This window comes from Serinus canaria, chromosome 3, assembly GCF_022539315.1.
Source record: "Serinus canaria isolate serCan28SL12 chromosome 3, serCan2020, whole genome shotgun sequence".
NCBI classification, from domain to species: domain Eukaryota; kingdom Metazoa; phylum Chordata; class Aves; order Passeriformes; family Fringillidae; genus Serinus; species Serinus canaria.
The window spans coordinates 82,048,371-82,068,443 of NC_066316.1; the positions used below are offsets into that span (position 1 = coordinate 82,048,371).

The 20,073-nt window shown below is 34.7% G+C and overlaps 1 protein-coding gene across 4 annotated transcripts in view; it reads right to left on the minus strand.

The window, feature by feature from the left end:
• The window catches only part of MYO6 (myosin VI), a 102,142-nt gene that overhangs the window by 15,918 nt on the left and 66,151 nt on the right, over positions 1 to 20,073 (minus strand). For all 4 annotated transcript variants that reach the window (XM_050972891.1, XM_050972895.1, XM_050972892.1 and 1 more), the window contains exons 16-28: positions 19,604 to 19,731; positions 18,471 to 18,566; positions 16,836 to 17,009; positions 13,082 to 13,120; positions 11,373 to 11,466; positions 9,894 to 10,024; positions 9,704 to 9,781; positions 8,659 to 8,788; positions 7,204 to 7,294; positions 5,827 to 5,977; positions 4,230 to 4,438; positions 3,769 to 3,847; positions 1,878 to 2,038 (exon numbers count right to left, since the gene is read on the minus strand). In XM_050972891.1, the coding sequence (XP_050828848.1) occupies positions 1,878 to 2,038; positions 3,769 to 3,847; positions 4,230 to 4,438; positions 5,827 to 5,977; positions 7,204 to 7,294; positions 8,659 to 8,788; positions 9,704 to 9,781; positions 9,894 to 10,024; positions 11,373 to 11,466; positions 13,082 to 13,120; positions 16,836 to 17,009; positions 18,471 to 18,566; positions 19,604 to 19,731 (1,561 nt within the window). The remainder of the gene's footprint in view (positions 1 to 1,877; positions 2,039 to 3,768; positions 3,848 to 4,229; positions 4,439 to 5,826; positions 5,978 to 7,203; positions 7,295 to 8,658; positions 8,789 to 9,703; positions 9,782 to 9,893; positions 10,025 to 11,372; positions 11,467 to 13,081; positions 13,121 to 16,835; positions 17,010 to 18,470; positions 18,567 to 19,603; positions 19,732 to 20,073) is intronic.

Below are 20,073 nucleotides of genomic sequence, written 5' to 3' on the forward strand. Positions count from 1 at the left end.
AGGTGACTCCTGATATTATGTGAAAATTCTCTGATTTCAGTAGAAGATACTGGGGCCCCAGATAATGCTTTAGTTTGATTTTAAACAAACCAAAATAAAATCAAATATTAAATTAAAAGCATTCTATTCAGGTTTTGAATGTGCGATTAACTATTTGAAGTAGGCTTTAGAAACAAGGGGAAAAAATTTGCCAATGAGATTAAAAAGATCTCATATAAGCAGAAAAATCTATCACTTCTTTTCTAGATTTAGGTATTATTTTGCTCAAGAAATGATTTCCATCTCTATGCTAAGGTGTTCAGACCATTCAGCATTTTCCAATCACTGAGAAGGGTCTTCGGTCTCCTACCAGCTGCACAGGAGAACAGTGCTAGCTACACAGCAGAGAAACTGGCAGTCAAAGAGTTATGATGACAATTAGTTCATCATCCACTCTGAGATTATACAAGAAAGACCAATGCCAAAAACACCTATGAGCAGTAGGAAACACAGTGGAGATCAGAACTTCACTGACAGAAAAGTTACTGAATTTTCTGAGCTCTTGTCTATTGCCTCCTTTCTTTCATATTTAAGAGAACTCTGCCAGGTGGCAACACTAGAGTGACTTTGTGTTTATCTTCAAAGTATTGCACCAAAATCCAGACAGGGAACGTGGTGAGGCACTGGAACAGGCTTCCCAGGGAAGCTGTGGCTGCCCCATCTCTGAAGGTGTACAAGACCAGCTTGGATGGGGCTCTGAGCTACCTAGCCTAATGGAAGGTGTCCCTGACCATGGCAGGAGGTTGGAATGAGATGATCTTCAAGGTCCCCTTCCAAACCAACCCAAACCATTCTGATTCTGTGAATGGAGCATGTCAGTCTCAATCAGTGACAATATGACAGCTATTGGAGCACTGAGGGAAAAAACAACACTGTTTTCAGTAGAACTTAGACAGTTCTACTGTCAGTATTGAACGTGGCAAAAAATTACCCACCTATCTCAAGCAGGCATACAGTTATTAAAGAAAAGTATACATCTAGATGAAATTTGGGTAGTAAAAGAAACATCTGGGAGCTTGAAATTCCATGGCAACACCAGGGATTTTTTTGCGCTCATTTCAAAAACAACAAGCTGAGTAGAATCATATTAAGGAAGTCACCAATTATGTGATCACGTTCATAGGTCCCTTTATGCAACTTGACCAATAAGTACCATTTCTATTGGAACTCCTAAGTTGCTTCTAAGGCATCACCTTTTACACATGAAGAGTTCTTGCTCTGCAGACAGGCAATGTGGTTCTGTGGATCAAAAGTTAAGCTCTTCTTATCGCACATCAAAAATTTACACAAAACAAGACTAACACTTAATATTTGACCCTATCTATGTCATTCCACCTGAAAAAAGCTTATCAGTTAAGGCCCAGAAATTACTTTTATTTCTGCAGTCAAAGGGGGCCTCCTTGTTTAAAAAAAAATTTCCCACACGAATTTACTGTACAAATGGAACCATCAAGTCCTAGCAAAGATATATTTTATTATTACTTACCACTGAAAAAATTCTATTCCCTACTTTAAATGATGTCATAAAAATCAGAATTCTAAGTTTGCCATCCTTGTTAGAACTCAAAAAAAGAAAGAGAACTGCAGTCACATCCACAAGCACCTACAAAAATACTGATGTAGAAAGATGCAAAATTAAGAAAGTCTAAGAAAAAGCAACCTATTTTTAACAAATTTCAAAATTTAATTTGAAAAACATTCTAATACACTGACTTAAAAGCTCCATTTAATGAACACAAAGTTCCATTAACCAAACAAGAGCAAAGTCTTCCCAAAGTGATCAGCATAGGGGGAAAAAAAATCTACAGAGAGGAAAATGTAACTCCTTAACTCCATACCTGCGCAAACCTAAATCGAGCTGAGCTTCATCACTGATGAGTTCTGCCTCGCTCTGGGCAATTCTCATTGCAAGCTCATGGTCACGACGCTCCTGTTCAAGCACTGCCTGGTGCTGTGTTTCCTCCTCTCGCTCTCTAGCTAGCTGAGCCTCAATTTCAGCCTGTTTTAGAATAAGACACCTTTAACCTCACCCAATAAAAACCAAAATGCCACATAAGCAATATTAGAAAAAAATGCTATGTTGTATATTAGCTTTTGAAAAACATACAGTTTACAGAACTGAAAAATTAACAGCATTAGTATTTAGTTTGACCCAAGAAAAATGAAACAGCTACAAACTGAATCTTGGTTTTCATATAGTTTATCAAATATTTTCCACCATTTATATTACCTTTTTTTATAAAGTCCCAAGTAATTATTATTTATTTTTTAAATACATGAATTATTTTGTTCATTATTATAAAAATTAATGATCAGAAGTTTTCAGAATCATTAAAACTCAAATGAAACAGAGACTACGGCTACTCCTCCATAGCACTAATATTTCCTTGATATTCTGCTCTTGGCATTCCAGGACTTTATAATAGGCACTACTTTGAATATAGGTCTGTACTGCATTTTGAAAAAGGTTTAAGACAGACACTGGAATTCTCTGTGGAACTCATCTAAATTTGAATTAAGGCAGATGGCAAAACTCCCAATTTAGCGCAGTGCAGGAGCAATTCAAATATACTGCCTCTGCAGAGCCAAACAACAGCAGCAGTTTACCATCATTACTCCACAAAAAGCCTTACACACACAGGACCATATAAAACAGGACCATCCAATTCATACCTTCAAAAGGCACATACACCAAGTTTTAGCAGTGCCCAAAAATTAAGAAAGGAAACAAAGCTGCTTCCTACTCATCATTGAGAAGTTGCACCACTAAAACACTAAAAACTGCACCATTATACCAGTGATTTTACCTTATGAATCTCATTTTAGACTATCTGATAAAACCAACCACCAGGAGGAAAGATAATGAGAAAGTAACTGTACGTGGGAGAATGAAGTCTTACAGGATTATGTAACCACTTGGATCCAAACACAGCATTTTAAAGTAAAAGTGTAAATTACATTCTGTATTGCAGATATCCACAGCTCAGAAACCAAGAAACATTGATAAAGACAATCACTATAGATGCTCTTTTTCTCTTAAGACTGCTATCCCAGCTCACCCAAGCAATCTCCAACAAAGCAGGAAAAGAGGGATATAGGGGCCAAACACACCTCAGAATGAGAGCTCATTAAATCAGTAAGAATTGCCATAAATCAAGGGGAAAGGTTGAGTGGGGTTTGAGCTGCACGTATTTAGTGTACATGAATGCAGCCAAAGGAGCTACCAAGGATAGTCCTGCATCCTCTCATTATTATCAATATTCTGAAAGTGTTTGCAGTTAAGCAAGTAAACAACACAGTCCAAGTCAAGATGTGACTTTAGTAAAAGAACGCCTAACTTGCCTGACATGGGCCACCTACAAAACCTTCAAAGGCTAAACTAGTATTCTCCAACGTTGCATATTTTTACAGTAACTTTTAAAACCCTTTAAAAACAGATGTACCTCCCCTCAGAATACCTGAAGTTGCATGTGAACTAGAAAGAGGTGATCTGTCTTGGCATACCCTAAACATGACATTTGCCTTATATTTACTAATAAAGCAACACTGGTGAATGAATCTGAGAAATGCATTTACAGAAAGAAGCCATTAGACTCTGTGGAGAACATAAGATTCTACAGAAAAGATTTATACATAAGTAAATGAATACAAAAGAAAGCAAACACACAACCCCAAAACCACCACAATAACAAGAAATCCCCCAAAGCCACACACAGCTAAAGCATGCACCTGAATACGCTTTTCTTCTTCTCCCCTCTTTTTTCTCTCTTCCTCTTCCTGCTTTCTCTTTGCCTCAATCTCAGATTTCCTATTACATAAAAGTAGAAGAAAATGAAAACATGTTATTATGACACAAGTGAACAAGAAATAGTAAGAAATACAAAGTCTCTTTCATAAAACTGATTGGTAATCCGGAAATCAGTACTGTCCTGATGACAGGATACGAAAGGGTCATCAAAAGGTCATGAAATTTTTCAAGTTCATCTGTATTTCCAGATGCATCATGTAATTTCTTCCATTTGCTCTTCTGTCACTTGCCTTATAAATCACTGGAAATATTTCAACACTGCACAGAAATACAGTCCAAGTGACTCTCTAAGTGGAAGTGTATCAAAAACAACCTCACTAAAAAGCCTTTCCTGTTTTCTTCTCATTCTATAACCAGCAATTTATTCAAATTGAAGACTCACAGGCGTCTTTCCTCTTCTTCTTTCCTTCGTTTTTGGTCTTCCTCTTCACGTCTCTTTCTTTCTTTTTCCATTTCCTCCTGGATGCGTCGGAGCCTCTCTGCTTCATCCTCTTGCTGCTTCTTCTTTTGCAGTGCACTCAGAAGCTGCTCTGAGCTTTTAACTAGAGCATCATATTCTTTCTGTATCTGTTCTCTAGTCATTATAGTGGTCTGCAAAAATAATAAGGGGACAATCCTTTTTTATTTTTACTTCACTTTTGAAAGCATATACTTAAAAAATATTAAGGGAAGTGAGATCACCGAGCACTATACTTAAATCATATATACACCTCAGGGTCGGGAAGCTTGAGTCAGTTCTTCCCTTTCTTTCTAAAATCCTGAGGACCCATTCCTCTCCCCTCTCCTATAAAACCATACAAAGTCATCTTCATTTCATCACTGAAGTTAACTTCCTTTCAAAACATACCTTCATATTTTCAATCTTGCAGTTTTAAGCAACATAAATTAATTCTTAACATGCTAGGATGGAAATTGAGGCCTTCTCATGTGTATTTTGCATTGTGCTCTTATCTTCTTTAGTGGTTATTTACAGCTCTGCTTTTATGTCATGGCATAATATAGTTTTTCTTAATAGTTCTGCTAGCATTCAGAAAAAATACTGCACTCTGTTGTGACTAACTTTTTCTAAAAAGTTATTAGTAACAAATTACAGGTTGAAAATGCTTCAAAAATAGCCTTTGCTAGACACGTGTTCAAACTTTATTGACAGGCACAATTTAATTTCATTTTACAATTCACATCTTACTAATAAAACTGCAATATGGGGGGGTTTGCTGACCTTTTCTGATAGTGTGTCATGACGATAATCAAATGATATAATTTTTATTAGAAAAGAGAACCCTAAGTTGACAGGTTAACTCTACCATCTTTTCAACAGTGATTTTAAATAGAAAATTCTTAATATGGTCTTAACAGTAAGAAAGCTATAATATTGCATGAAACACGAATTCAAGAAACCAAATTTTTTCTAACATTAATAAATGCCAGTGTGCTTTCATTTTGTCTTTGTGCTTCTGTGGTAAGAAAGAGAGGACTAAGACCTGAAGCATAATCAGCAAGCTGAATTCTCTTTATTACCATGTCTGAAAAACCTCATAACTGGAAATGTCTTTATTCCGTAATAAATGTCTTTATTCTGTGATAAATGCCTTGTTTCAGCCCTTATTAAGTTAAAATATCGGTAATGGTAATTGGTATTCTGATAATGGTAATAATGGTAACTGATATTCCAATAATGAAAGCAACAAACAACTTATTGACAACACTTGTCTCAAAATATCAACATGCTTTTTTTTTTTTTTTAACCTTTAGTGCCAATTTTGACACACAGATACCAAAGTAATATGCACCTATTTTCAGGATTCACTTCAGTTATATTTACAAATAATTTTAAACAGGAATTACCAATGACTGAAAATTAAGACCACTATAATAAAGTATATTTTCTATTAAGAAAAATGCATTGGCCTTCTCCTTTAGATGAAGCTTTTAAAAGATTCCAGTACCAAGATACCATTTCTCTCATTATTATCACATACCTTAATTTTGGTCATTGAAGCATCAATAGAAGCCTCCAACTCCTTGACCTGCTTGCTTGTCTCTGCTTTCCCCTCCTTCAGAGCACTTACTACTTCATTAAATTTATCAAGTCTCTTCTTCAATGTACGTACTTTTATCAGGCCATCAATGCTGTGAAGGTAAGACAGCTTATTTGCTTATTTGAAATGATTTTGGAAGGTGATATTTTCAAAACTCCACAAGACACTCATGTAAAAAAGGTAGACAGGGAGAAAAGTTATGCCTTCTGACAAAACTCTCCCTCTTTTTTGAAATTCAAACATTACCACATCAAGTAACTAAGCAATGGAGCCTTTTCCAAGCAGTAACTAAAATTACTTAGCAGACAGTGACTCTAAATGGAAAAAATGCATTTTTTACATTTTGGTTTGAGAACTAATTTGGGTTGGTTTTGGGGTTTTTTTTTCACAATAATAAATCATCAGTATCCACTAGAGTATTTTAACTGGAAGGTATAAAGGCAGAGTAGTGCTACTTATTCAAAAAGCAGTAACAGAATGAATCAGATAAAACTCAACTACACAGCATTACAACCCAGAATGAACACCGTCATTACACCCCAAAGGCATGAGAAAAGAAGGCTGGGGAAGAGTTCAGGAAAACTCAAGAGTTTTTTTAAGAACCACTATTGAAGGCCCCACACAGAAGTTACAACTTTCTAGACAATCTTCCTAAACAGAAACCACTGTACTGAGATTTGCAAATCAACACACAAAAGTAGAAACTAAATCAAACCATTAAAGATGAGCACCAACTAGCTAAAAAAAAAAAAAACCTGTCAGAAATGCCAAGATTTAAATGAAACAGAATTCTCAAAGGATGTAAAAGAATTTATGAGAAGCCCCCAACTAGAACAGAGTCGTGTCTCTGTTGAAGAGCATTAAGGTGTTAGCAGATTGTAATTATTGAAGTAGTTTTTCCATCAGTATTCCCTGCAATCAGCTAATGGAATTAATTTCAAGAGGAGACAAGACACTTATTATTTCTAAGGTAAAAATGAAAGGGAGCCTATAAAGGAAGGTGTGAATGGGTAAAGGACAACAATTAACGAGCTTAAATTAAATTAGACTTAATAAAAAATTTCTAACAACAAGGTTGTCACTGAAGGATTTTATGAACAAAGAACTAAAGAAACATCTTTAGGAAAGGTTCAGATTTAGTCTATTCATCCTTGGGAAAGAGTGAAGGAACACAGAGCCTCTCTGTCTCCTTCAATTGTACTTAGCATCATTTTATGATTTCAGATAGATTTAGTTAAATAAAGTAAACCTCTTCTTACAGTCACAAGAAAATATTATTTAAAATATATTTTCTCCAACCAAGGAATATCTTCTTACCGTGGTTTGTGCTTTCTCTTGCAAAGCCACATACGAACAGTCTTTTGTATTTTAATGCAGGCACTGGCTCGATATTTTATCTTATTTTTCACTGTAAACACACAGAAGATAGAATCTTAATGTTTTATACAGTTTAAGGCAACTTCTATCTTCCTTACACATTTGATGTCTTAAAACTGTATGCAGACTATGTATGCTTGAGAGCTTTATCTATATCGGAACCACAACATTTAAGAAACAGAATAGCAGAATTCATAATCTTAGGCCAGGCACAAAGGCTCTCACCCAAACCCAACAGGAACAATGAAATGTGTGCTCAGTCACACACCCCTTCAGATTCACAGATATCAGTAACTTTTGTTAAAAGTCAGAGGCTCTAGCAAGCAGGAAACACTGAGCTTGAGGTCTGAGTCCTGTGTTGAAGAGTAATCAAGTAGCCAGTATCTACTAGGGATAATAAAGTGGCTGCAACTCACTGAGCATTTCTGTACAATACTGGAATAAAAAAAAAAAAAAACACAGAACAAAACCTCTAGCTTTTGTTTTAAATACAGTCTTCATCTAAAGACTCTAACTAAATGACTGAGACCAGGAGGCAAGTTAAACAGAGAATCAAGGCACTGGCATATGCATGTGTGCTGAGTATTTTAGAAGTGCCATAATAAATGAGTTTTTACAGATTTACTAGAGAAAATGCAGATGCCTGTGGATCCAGACTGCCTTTAGCACATAGTTTGTGAGCAGTGATGTTTAACCACTGGACTTAAGTGACCACAAAGATGCATGCTGTGTCTTGTTTATCTGTTTCAGCTTTGTATTGGGAGTAAAATTAGCTTCCAATTTCCCATAAAATATTACGAAGAAATAATAATCAATATTATTTCCCTTTTTTTGTTTCTACTTTTTGCACATGGTGACATACTTTCTGTCCTGTACTTCTGAAAAAAATAGACTAAATGGCATAAGTGTCTAGATCAAACCCAAGATTTTAGTGTTACAATCTCTGATGCTTGAAATCTCATAAGAATTCAGAAATTCTATTTGCTTCACTATAAACAGCAACAGCAGCAAATCAATCAGTGACAGACTGTGCTAGCCCAAGTGCACAGCCATGTGTGCACTGGCATAAGGCCTTTATGCTTTTCTTCCCCATTCTAATGCAGTTTTCATCCTCCATGTTATCAGAGATTGCTGACGTTCTGCATCAGACCCTTCCCCATCTCCCAGGCACCTTTTCTGAAGCACACCACAAGTGCCAATCTCTATTCCACACCACCTTATTCCTTATCTGCACAGTAAACTTCAAGAAAAATCCCACCAACTTTGAAATCAATTACTCAGAGTATGTAACCATTGGCTGGCTATATATGTCCTCAGCCACACTTCAAAGTGTTAATAATTGATTTGCTGTATTTTTAACCAACATTATGAGTTTATAAAACATAAAACACATACATTTAATCACCGAGAGAGAACACCATTGAACTTTTTTCCAACGACTGCAGATAAGCCAGCGATTCACTCGTTTAACCAGCTCTGCTAAGTGATCCGGATCAGACTTCATTATCTGATCAAACTCTGCAAACTAAATGACAATTAAAACAAGTTTTATTTATTAGGAGGACACAGAGTGTTAGACATTATTGTTCGAGATCATGCTGAATAAAAAATTTTAACATAAACTGTATATCATTATATCAGCTTTCAATTAAAGTCAGCAGATAAATTTTACTACACTTTATTGTTTAATGATAACAAAAATTACAACAGGAGATTTTTCATATGTTTATTTTATGGATGTCCAACACTTAGCATTTTGAATAATAGAACTATTTACTAATCACCAAAAATATTCATTGATAAAATTTTTAAAAATCAATTGTTTGTCTACATCCTGGAAATGAACTGTGGCCTTCCACAACTTCAAGACACATCTAATTATTTAGCTGTGGAAAAAATAAAAGCTGAAAGCACTTCTTAATTTTTAACCTTTGTATAAGTTTCCTATTGAAGGCAACATTTTCTGAAAATCCTGTACTTCTGCTTTTCAGTAATTATAAGACAGAAAGAACATTTTTCTGGGATTGCAATAATTTTCCTTTCTCATCACAATAGCTCTCAACTTCATCTCCTTACTCTGAATAGAAGTAGCAATGCTCAGAATCACAGAAAGAGATTTCAGTTATAAGCAGATTTTACTAGAAAATATTTCTTCTTGGCTCTGACTTCCTCTTTTTAATAGTCAACATAATTCTTGGAATATAAACATTGCATTAGAAATACTGTAGCATCAGCAATAGGAATATAAACCCAATTTTATCCGTAAAAATTTTGTGGTTTATTCAAAGAAAATGAACAAAATTATTTATACAAATCCTGGGCAACCTTATTTAGGTTGGCCACACTTTTATCGATGTGTTAAACAATGTCACTTTCAAATGTCCTTTCAAACTGAAATTATTCTAAGATTCATAATCATGAACTCCAAGAAAAAGATTACCTTGCCGGGTCTAAAAAACACCTTGGTTAGTCCGAATTTGTAATCATTTTCATTTAGTCCCAGGGCTTTAAATAGGGCCTGAAACACAGAAAACACAAAGGATTAAATCCTGCCTCCTTCAAAGAAACTCAAAAACCAACATCACAATATATTTTCTCTTCTGGACGATACCGAAGAATTATCTTCTTACTTTGCAAAAAAGCCTAGGGTCCAGTCGAGCCAATTTTTCAGGCAAGTATTTCTTGTACATATTGTATAGTTCATGAAATGAAGCTCGTGACGGGAAACCACCTTGCATCAAATCCAGAACTGACACCATCCCTACATTCACAGAGACACATACACAAAAGGTGGGATCAGTAACATGCAAATTAAGCAGTGAATTTTATGATAAACAGTAAGTAGGTTTATGACATAAGACTCAAAGACATTGTTCAGAGAATAAACCACAAAGTTCAGCTGGGATTTGATCAAGCCTGCAGCATTTTTTGATTATGTGATCAGTCACAAAAAGTTAATACTGAACACATACAAAAAGCCCATAAATTCTCCCTAGTTGAGAGGTAAGTAACACTCAATCATCCATAGGATTTTTCTTCTAATATTTCTTCCATACCTTTTTTCTTTTTCAGCAGATTTGACACTTTCATTTTTAAAGGGAAGACAAAAAGACCCAAATCTATACCCAAACCACCAAATAATGCCCAACCAGGCATTTATTTTAATCATGCGAATGGTATTTGTGAGATGTGGTGCAGATACAACCTCAAATGCATGTTCGTGCAGTACTAAAACATTTAGTGTAATTGAAGTACAAAGTGTCAGCTGCTAAGGTGTAACTTCAATGTCCTGAATAATGTTACTACATTTTGGCTGCAACTAGGATATCAGTAAATCCCAGACACAGTCAGTAAGATTCAAATTACTTCAGCAGCACAGGCTATACCAGTTTTTACCAACTATTTTACATGTCCCTATCCACAGAGGCTGCAGGTAAATTTTTTAATTAAACCTTAACTTGGGGTTGCTGTCGTAAAACTTAATCTTTTGCATACTTGCTTTCAACAGAAATTTAATTGTTTTATACTGTCTTTGTTTTTCAAAAAGTTCAGTGGGGCATGAGCAAATAAAGCTATAAATTTGGAAAGTATCTAGCATTTCAAGAGTGATGAAGATGCAGTGTTTCATCCATGTTAGATGTTCAGCTCCAAATCAAATTAATATTGATATAAAGAAACTTTTGAGAAAGTAAACCAGTATAATTAAACTTGATAATAGTATCTATAAAATCAAAGAATGCTGGTGTGTTTCAATTATTAGATATCTCAGCTAACATTGACTGCCTCTAAACGCACAGGAGTTTCTAACACTTCAGCTGCCACAGAAATTTAAAATTCTATTGTTCCAGACTGAACTGGTGTCCTATTTATACTGTGAGCAACTCTTCTTTGAAAGAAGAGTCCTAACGCCAACTCAGATGAATTATTTCTAAAATGAATGCTAAGTTACTTAAAATCTAAATAGCTGTTTATAAGGCATAAATAACCTACCTTCTAGAAAACAGTTCAAGCAAGGAAATACTGCTTTCATCCCACATAATTCAAACTTATGGTAATACATAATCACCAAAGTAAAAATCAGAGGGAAAAATACCAGAGGCATACATTACCTGAACACTGAAGCTGAGAGAGGATCTGTCCTCCTTCAAAATGGTGACTTGTCATCTTTAGATTAGGTTTGATACAGCGAATAAAGCTCGACCCCTATGACCAAAGCAAGAAGTTAGTAAAATACACAGATTTTTACAACTCCTAAAATAACATTTAATTATTTAAGACATAGTGGTGAGGGGAAAAAAAAGATATAAAATAATAGTATTCTAAAAGAGATATGCTGGCATTATCATAGAATCATGGAATGTTAAGGGGTGGGAATGGGCCTTAAAGATAATCAAGTCCCAACTCCATCCTTTTTCTCTCATATATCAGTTTTGCACTGTAACCTTGGTCTTGATGTAACTGATCTCAATGCTAAAGCTATTAATTGGATTGTAAATTCTGTTGAATTTTCATCCAACTATTCTCCTTAACATGTACACAAACTATGATTTATGACTCTAGATCCTACTACCCTCAATATCTTCCACATGCCCCAGAGTTCACGAGCAAACCACTCCTGACATCAGAATCATGCCAGATAAACCTGACCTTCCTTAACTTCTACTTTTTACAACTTTCTTTGGCTCACATCTTGTCTCCTTTTTCTGATGTTGTTCCAGTCTGCTCCTCTGTTATGATCATGTGTGCTACAGTTTTGACCACTGCTCTCTCTGATCATTTCACATTCATCAAGGACAACATTTTGCCAAGCACCATCCACTTATTCAGATTTTCCTGTAACAAATGACTGCTAATGATAACTTTGCATATACTAAAACAAAACTCGGCCTGAGAAAACATAGCCTTAATCCCGATTTGTAGCATATTCTCTCTTTTTCCATCTCTCAGCTGAGAATGAGACAGCACCTGCCAAGGGAACTCTACATTAACAATTTCTCCTCAATCACGGATTAGCTAAACTCAAGAGTACAGCAAGCCTGGCCACACACTTTTTTCCCAGGATTGTATTTCAGTTCCAGAATGTTCTGGGTGAAATAGATCACCCTTCAGACCGGCCTCATGACTACAGTAAAAAATCTTGTATGCTGACTATACTCCAAATCTTGTATGCTGACTATACTTTGCTTCCCTTGATTTTCCACCCTTTTTCTTTTTTTGACAGAGCATAGCCTAATATCGATAATTGGTTAGAACATGTGGTCAAGAGAAACACTGCATTCCTACAGCTCCAGGTTCTAAAATAAAATGGCATGTCATACATGGAGAATTTCACAAACTATCTAATTACATCAGCCAAATTAACAAATATTCATTAGAGGCATTTACAGCCTATCAAAAAATCAAAATGAAAAAATATATATTTAATGAATTTATGGAATATTAAAACAATAATAATAATAAGTTACCTCTTAAATAACTTACTTCTAAGAAACATTCCTAAATTTTCTGAAAATTAGTCATCAATGATAACCAATGCAGAAAGAAGTAAAAGTGACAAAAAAGGCAATTGCAGCAGAGACAGATTTCACATTGCTTATTCAGTTTTTTTAACTTTCATTCTACAACTTTTTGAAGGTGGTGGGTTTTCCTTTTGGTAAATAAATAGCCATTACATGCACTGGAAGATATTCCCAAAATGCCAGGTAGCTGCAAACTCTAAAGAAATTATTAATCACATTTACTGTAAGCCCTAATATTGACATGATCTATTTTGCCTTACATCAGAAAACTGTGAACTTTCATCTTTATATATACTTACAGTGCTGTGAAGCTTCTCAAGAAGCAAATTTAACTGAGTCTGTAAAAGAAAACAGGTATTTCAAGAGCCTTACATGGCATGTACAGAAATATACGCACCAAAGAGAGGTACAGCATTACTGCATGCATGTTCATTGTTAGTGAGACAGAACTGATAAACCAAACATTCACCAATTTTAATAGACAAAACCATGCAAGTGTGCATGAATGGCCCTGAGGAAATTGGTTTTATTTAATTGTACAGCAATACTGCATGGACTAGTCACTAATTACAACATAGTTATAAAAAAAAAAAATTCACATCCATTTGGGAAAATAAAAACCTATGACTGTGTAATAAAATCAAATTTAAAAAAATAGACCAATCAGCAATCATTTTTTAAAAACATGCTGAAAATTTGTGAAATGCCAAATTTAATCTATAACAAGCATTATTTGTGTGTTACATAATTAACACAAAGTATATTCTCAGGCTTTTCTTCTGGATTTTTTTGAAGTTATGTCAACATTTACCTGCAATGATCTATTTCTATTTCCAAATTTCCAACTTTTTGATTCTCTATTGATGACAAAAAACTACAATTTTAAAATCACATTTGTTGAGGTTACATTTAAATATACTGTTATGAGAAAAGCCTGTAATACTGCTATTATTTGGAGTCAAATTTTCAGGATAACCAAAGACTTAAAGCTATCAGAGAAAGCAGTTTAGAGTTGGTATTAAAAGTAATTGGTAGGGACTTAAAATATTCCAAAACCACATCAGAAAAATAGCAATATTTTTACTTTAGAGATGAGTCTGGTTTGTTTTGGGGATTTTTTTAACATAAATTACTGCTGGGCCAGCCTTTCTAGTTTATTAGCAAACTTTAAGTATATAGACTGCAGCAATACAAAATTCAGTATGTCCTAATGTATTCATTTTCAGCACTGGAAGCAAAATTCAAAGGATCTGACTTTTGACTTAATTTTTTTAGCCAGATCTTTCAATTACCTTGAATCCAAGAAACAAGATCTGTATGAGTAGTGTGCATCACCTACAGCAGCCCGTTGTCCCTCTGGTAGATAAAATGGTTTGGGATTTTTTTAACTTAACATGGATGTGGTTAGAAAGAGTGCCACAAGAAGCATGACAAACACTAATAACCTCCTGCTCAGTTCTCACTTACACATACTGTTTATATTTCAACTTGACCATAATAATTGTGTTTTCTTAAGTCAGAAACACTTAAGTTTGCAAGAGACAAACTAATTTCCCTCAACAGAATACATATCTGCTTGAGGAAAAATACCCCTTCCTTATACTCTGTGATTTAACAAGAAATAAACCAGAGACATTCTCAGGTGAATTTCTCCAACAAAATGTGTAAATTTTGCTAAATTTTGATTTACACATTTTACACATTTTAATGTGCAATATGGCTAAAACTACTGCTCTTTGAATTGTCACAATTTAATTCATCATTAGCATAAGGTAAAATCATCTCAAATAATCTTGAAGAGATCCAATGATAAATTAATCATTATTTTCTCAAAGGATTACAGAGAATTAATTTTAATTAGTTATAAGGAAGGGACGTGTGAAGGATTTCATAAAGAGAAGTCCCTGCAACATCATCTAGTAATTGATATAATTAGAAGAAGTTCTAATTTCAGTAGTTCAGAAGACTGACTTACAAATTAATGCACAAAGAATTCTTATTCTTAAAGAGATGAAATATGTAGTAAGATAAAAGACTTTATTTTGATGTCATCTGAAGTGAAATTTTCAAGGCTATTAGTGTTCATCAGCATCACATGCTGTGTCTGGGAAGGTAACACTAAATGAATTACTGGAAGTAACACATACATTCAAAATGCCATGAAACTTGAAAACACTGAAAGAATTATAGATTGATGGGCCAGATCCAAGGAGGACATTAGTTGTGTTCTAGGTGGAGAGGTGAATACCAAAGTTCCAAAAGAAAATCCAAAAAAGTTCCCCCCAAAATTTCTGCTTCACTTTAAAAATGCCTCCCTCACTTCTCTTTGGGCAGTGGTACAATGCACAAGACTGCATTACTGAAGGTGGGGTGCTAAATCCAAGAGAAATTGAAAATCCAGATGGAAGGAAGAGGAAACTACCTCAAAAGATCCCCCAGTTTATTTTATTTTTAAAACACAGCTCTAAAAAATTCTAGACCCTAGCTTCATTTAAAGCAGACTCAGGGCTGCAGGGTTTTCTCAGGACATGTATGCAACTTTTCAGACCACCTGATGATCATATATTTTATATTAAACCAATTACTACTCTTTAATTCAACAACCGCTATGGAATAGGAAGGAGTTAAAAAGAATCATCAGAGCAAAACTCAAGAGAGCAGTCTGCCCAATTCCCAGTTAAATGCCAAAACCACCACCTTACAAGTCAGGCTCTGTATTCTACTCTTCCTGGACCCATAAAAATTTTATTTCTGGCTACCTAACCAAACAACTCCAGAAAGGTGTAATGAGAACACCCTTTGTCAGACTGACCAATATCTGGGTGCTCACTACAGGAAATAGAATAGCCATAGAACGCTGAATACAGTATAGACTTGAAGCAGAATACTATTGCTATAAAAAGCAAGTGTGCTGCTACCATATCCTTCCTGTTCTTCAGCCCTTGCACCTTTAGAGAACAGTTCCAAATGCTAGCCACAAAATATGATTATGCAAGAAGGAACTTAACTTGCAGTCCTGATCCAGTACTTAACCTTGATATTGGGCAGAAATGCAAAAACACTCTTCTGCTACTGGCAGTGTCTCACTCTATGTGCAGGTTTTTTGGATTATCTAAAATACTTGCATACCCCAGTGACTGTGTAAGGAGTCTAGCTAGGAACACTAGGTGGGTTTTTGGTGGCCCTTGGTAAGATAGCATACCAAAACTGTTTCAGCACTTGACTTGAAGGCATACAAATCCTTCATTGGATCTGGCCCAGATGTGTTGAAAAGAGCTCTTGCTGAAATTGCTGCAGCTCTAGCAACTGTAAATCCACAAGACTGAAAAATTTACCTGCAGCCCACGATGTGCCTGCTTTTCATCTCTTAATTCCCCTATTGTTTTCTTTCTAGCCATCCTGAGCTGGAATAGTCCAGCTAAAATAAAACTGCTGAATGAGAAAGGGACGCAGAAAACATTTGGAGAAGACAAGGTTTGAAGGTCAGCTTTATAACATCAGAAGAAAGGAGAAAATGAGGAGAAGCATCAGATTCAGGTATTGGGAAAGGAAACATTCAGCACAATGAATATCTTCCTGTGAAAGCCATGACTAAGTATCTATTTCAGAAAAGGATAGATTAGGTACAGAATTTTGAGAGTTTGGCCAACTGTAGGGAATCAAAACTTCTTCTAGAAGGTATAATTACAATGGGATGGAAGAACACATTTTGTCGCATCTAGAACATTTTAAAGTCCACAGAATTCAAATTTAAATCTCAAAACCTTTTGAATAAAGACTTCTAGGTGACTTTGAAAGATTCTGACCTAAAAATCACTGTATAATCTCTGTAAGGACTATTGTGGAAGATACTTTTGACAGAAATGCACAGCATGTAGCTTAATATGCCAGTTTCTTATATAATTCAACAGAAGAAAACCATCTATTTAACCAAATTTTCTTCTGAACCTCAAGTTACTGCTAGTTCTCCCAACCCTAGGTTCTATTTAATTCAAGTAACATAAAACTCGCATATATTACAAGAAGATAGGACTCTTTACTATATGATTTTACCTTGAATTTGTTACCCACGCTGATGAAACTGAGTTTCCCAGCTTTTTGTTTGGGATCTTTGTTGTTATTAGTGTTGGCCTCAAACAACTGTCGAACAAACTTGTCCTTGGATTCACATATAAGAGATTGAAGAGACATGTGCAAAGCATCATTGTTTTTTTCCACAAATTGCATCTGAAAGGACAACCCAAGAGATAAAAGCACATTTGTTTTACTGTCCAAGTTACTTCAGTCTAATTAGAAAACCAAAGGAAATATAGTTACATACTTAATTCAAAAATCAGCAAGTATACATTGGGTAAATATTAATATATTATTTCAAACAACATTTCAGCTGGATACACAAAATTCTAATGCCAGAGAGAAAAGACATTCTTAAATCTGAAGGATATTATTGGAATTATGAAACCCAAAGAAAGGTTTGGTGCCTTTAAAGAGACGAGTTGTTTTTTTGCCAATGACCATCCTCCTTCCACTTCCAGCACTCAGCACATCATCATCACCTGGGAGTTCTGAGAAGCTTAATTCTTCACTGCTCATAATATCATTTAATATCTATTGTGAAATGGGAATTAACGTGCACACTTAAACCTACACGGTTTGGAAAACGAAATGAAAACAGGTTATTTTAGAAGTACTATGACTATTTATGAACATTTGATTTATTAAAACATATTGTCACTTCCTACAAACTTTATATCTTTGGTTTATTTGAATTGGATCACTAACTTTGAGAAGAGTACATTACAGTGAAAGTCAGAGGTCAATATATTGGTATCCAATTTCACATTTACAAAACTCTTAATAGCTTTTGCTGCAACTTAATAGAGACTTAGATATCAATAAAGAGAAGATGACAAGACTACTTTGAAGAAAATGCCAATTTGCCAGATATCCCATAAAAGGGTAATAAGAATCAAAGTGCTAAAGTTTCCTTGGGCCATGAAGACACAAGAGAGGAATACGTATGCAGCCAAGTAAGTAACACAAGTAGCGTCCTTCATACATGCTGAAGTTATACAGAACAACAAAACTTTATGGATCTTCATTTTATCTTAAACTTTCATTTTTGAAAACTGATGGTCTAGATACTGGCTTCAGGTCTTACAATGTTTTAGTACAATAAGTACACAAGAATCTGGAATGTATTTTGAGGGTAGCAGTTTCAGGTATTTTGTATTTTTACATGAATGAGTCCATTGCCAGTAGAAAAGGAAAACACAAAGTATGATGGGGACTGTGTACAAGGATAATCATGCTTTCAAAACAGTACTCTTCACTAACAATACTTTTATATCACATAATTTTTTCTTCTCCCCAGGATGTAAACATCTTTTGATGAAAAATTTGCAGTAGGCTGTAAATCAATATATTTAATACTGACACCTTTACCTATAGATTTGAAATAAACTTTTACACAAAACATATTTCATTAAAATGGGCTGTAACCTGAAAAGTTTAAAAAACCTGTAAATTCTGTCAAATATGCAAAAAGTTAGTTTCAAAGTTAAGACATATCAATGTTTGAACTTCTCTTCTGATCACAAGAAATTTTGTCATTTAAGCAATATGCACTGAAAAAACATAAATGTTCTAGAAAACACAATAAACATAGTGTTCCATCGATAAAATTACCGTCTCGTAGCATACTGCTCCTGCAAAGTGTCGGATAATGAAGCCTTCATCATCTCTGATATTTCTGTGAACAGCCAATTTAGACTTTCTAGGAATCTGGAATTAAGAAGTTAAATTACAAAGGAGTATTGGAATGGAGACTAAGAAATATTTTATTCTTAGAACCCCACCATGTTCTGCCAGGAGCACAAAGTGTTAAAAATCACATTTCCTACAAGTACAATTGTGCTGATCATTACCACTCCTGTCCAAACAATGATGTTCTAAAAACCTAATTTCAAACTCTTTGACACACTTAAATACATTCTTAATACAAGTCATCAGGATTGCTAATACCAGCCAGTTGATTTTGCTTGTGCCTTTAATAAACACTTTCTTTATCATAAATTTGACAGCTGATGAATAACCTTGTTATATGAACAGGATTTGACTGAAGCTAAAGATATGGCTTTAGATGGTATATCTTAACAGGCAAGCACCCAGCTGATCATACACATACCATCAGAATGTTTCATTGCACCCCAATTCAGGCAAGCAGGATTAAGTGGAAACTTAACACAAGTTAAATGGATGACAATTTTGTTAAATGGATTATAAATGACGGCTTCCTTTGCTCGCATTTTTTTTAATTTCAACACAATTCATGGATATAAATTGCAACTATTTGCCTTAATCTTCCAGACAGTGCTGTGTGTTAAAAAACAAGCAACAAAAAAATTTTCCTAGCATGATACCTATATTCACCTCTGAAGTGCTAGCTAGACACTAGACATGAGTCAAATGTCTAAGTAAGCAAGAAATTTTTTTAAAGAACAAAATAACTCATCTGATATGAAGCAATCTAAATTAAAATGTGTTTTTACTTCCTTTTCATGTTTTACATGTTAAAAAACTTCAAATGCAAGTCAAGAATATGGCTTTAGTTTCAGCAGAATATTAGAATTGCTTGAAGCCTTCAGTGAACTTTTCATCAAATCTAATAACCAAACTTGTCCTTAACAAAGAGGTACAGACTGTGCAGACTGGGTGGTATGAGATTTCTTACGAAAGATTTTCATTAAATTGAAATGTTACTATCAACTGTTCCAAGAACTGTTTCATTAAAACAAGACAGACAACAAAAATAAACCTACTGAGAGCCTGAAATGGTCCTTGTGTTTTTGATGCACAGCTGAAGTAAAATGCTGGTCACTTGGTTGGGGAAGACGATTTTCTTCATCCAAAATATCCAGTATACCTACTAATTTTGCTTCAATCAAATCTGTTAATAAAAAAACCATAAATTTACAGAAATTGAATATAATATTGATAATTGATAATAATTTAATATCAACTTGTATCACCACTGAATATTACACCCTCAAATGCTGCTAAACTGACTCTCTACAAAAGTACCTTTGGAAAGCCATTAAACAAAATAAAAGAAGTCATGGCAAATCAGTTCTAAATATCTCAATAGGTATGTATAGGAAATCCATCAAATCTAGAAGTTTTAACTCTTGTGAAACACGGGAGAAAAAGATCAGGAACCAATTGTTTGATTTTAATTCTTGGTCTCAAGCTGAAATTAGTCACCCAAAAAGTGCCTAAGTCTTCTTACTGT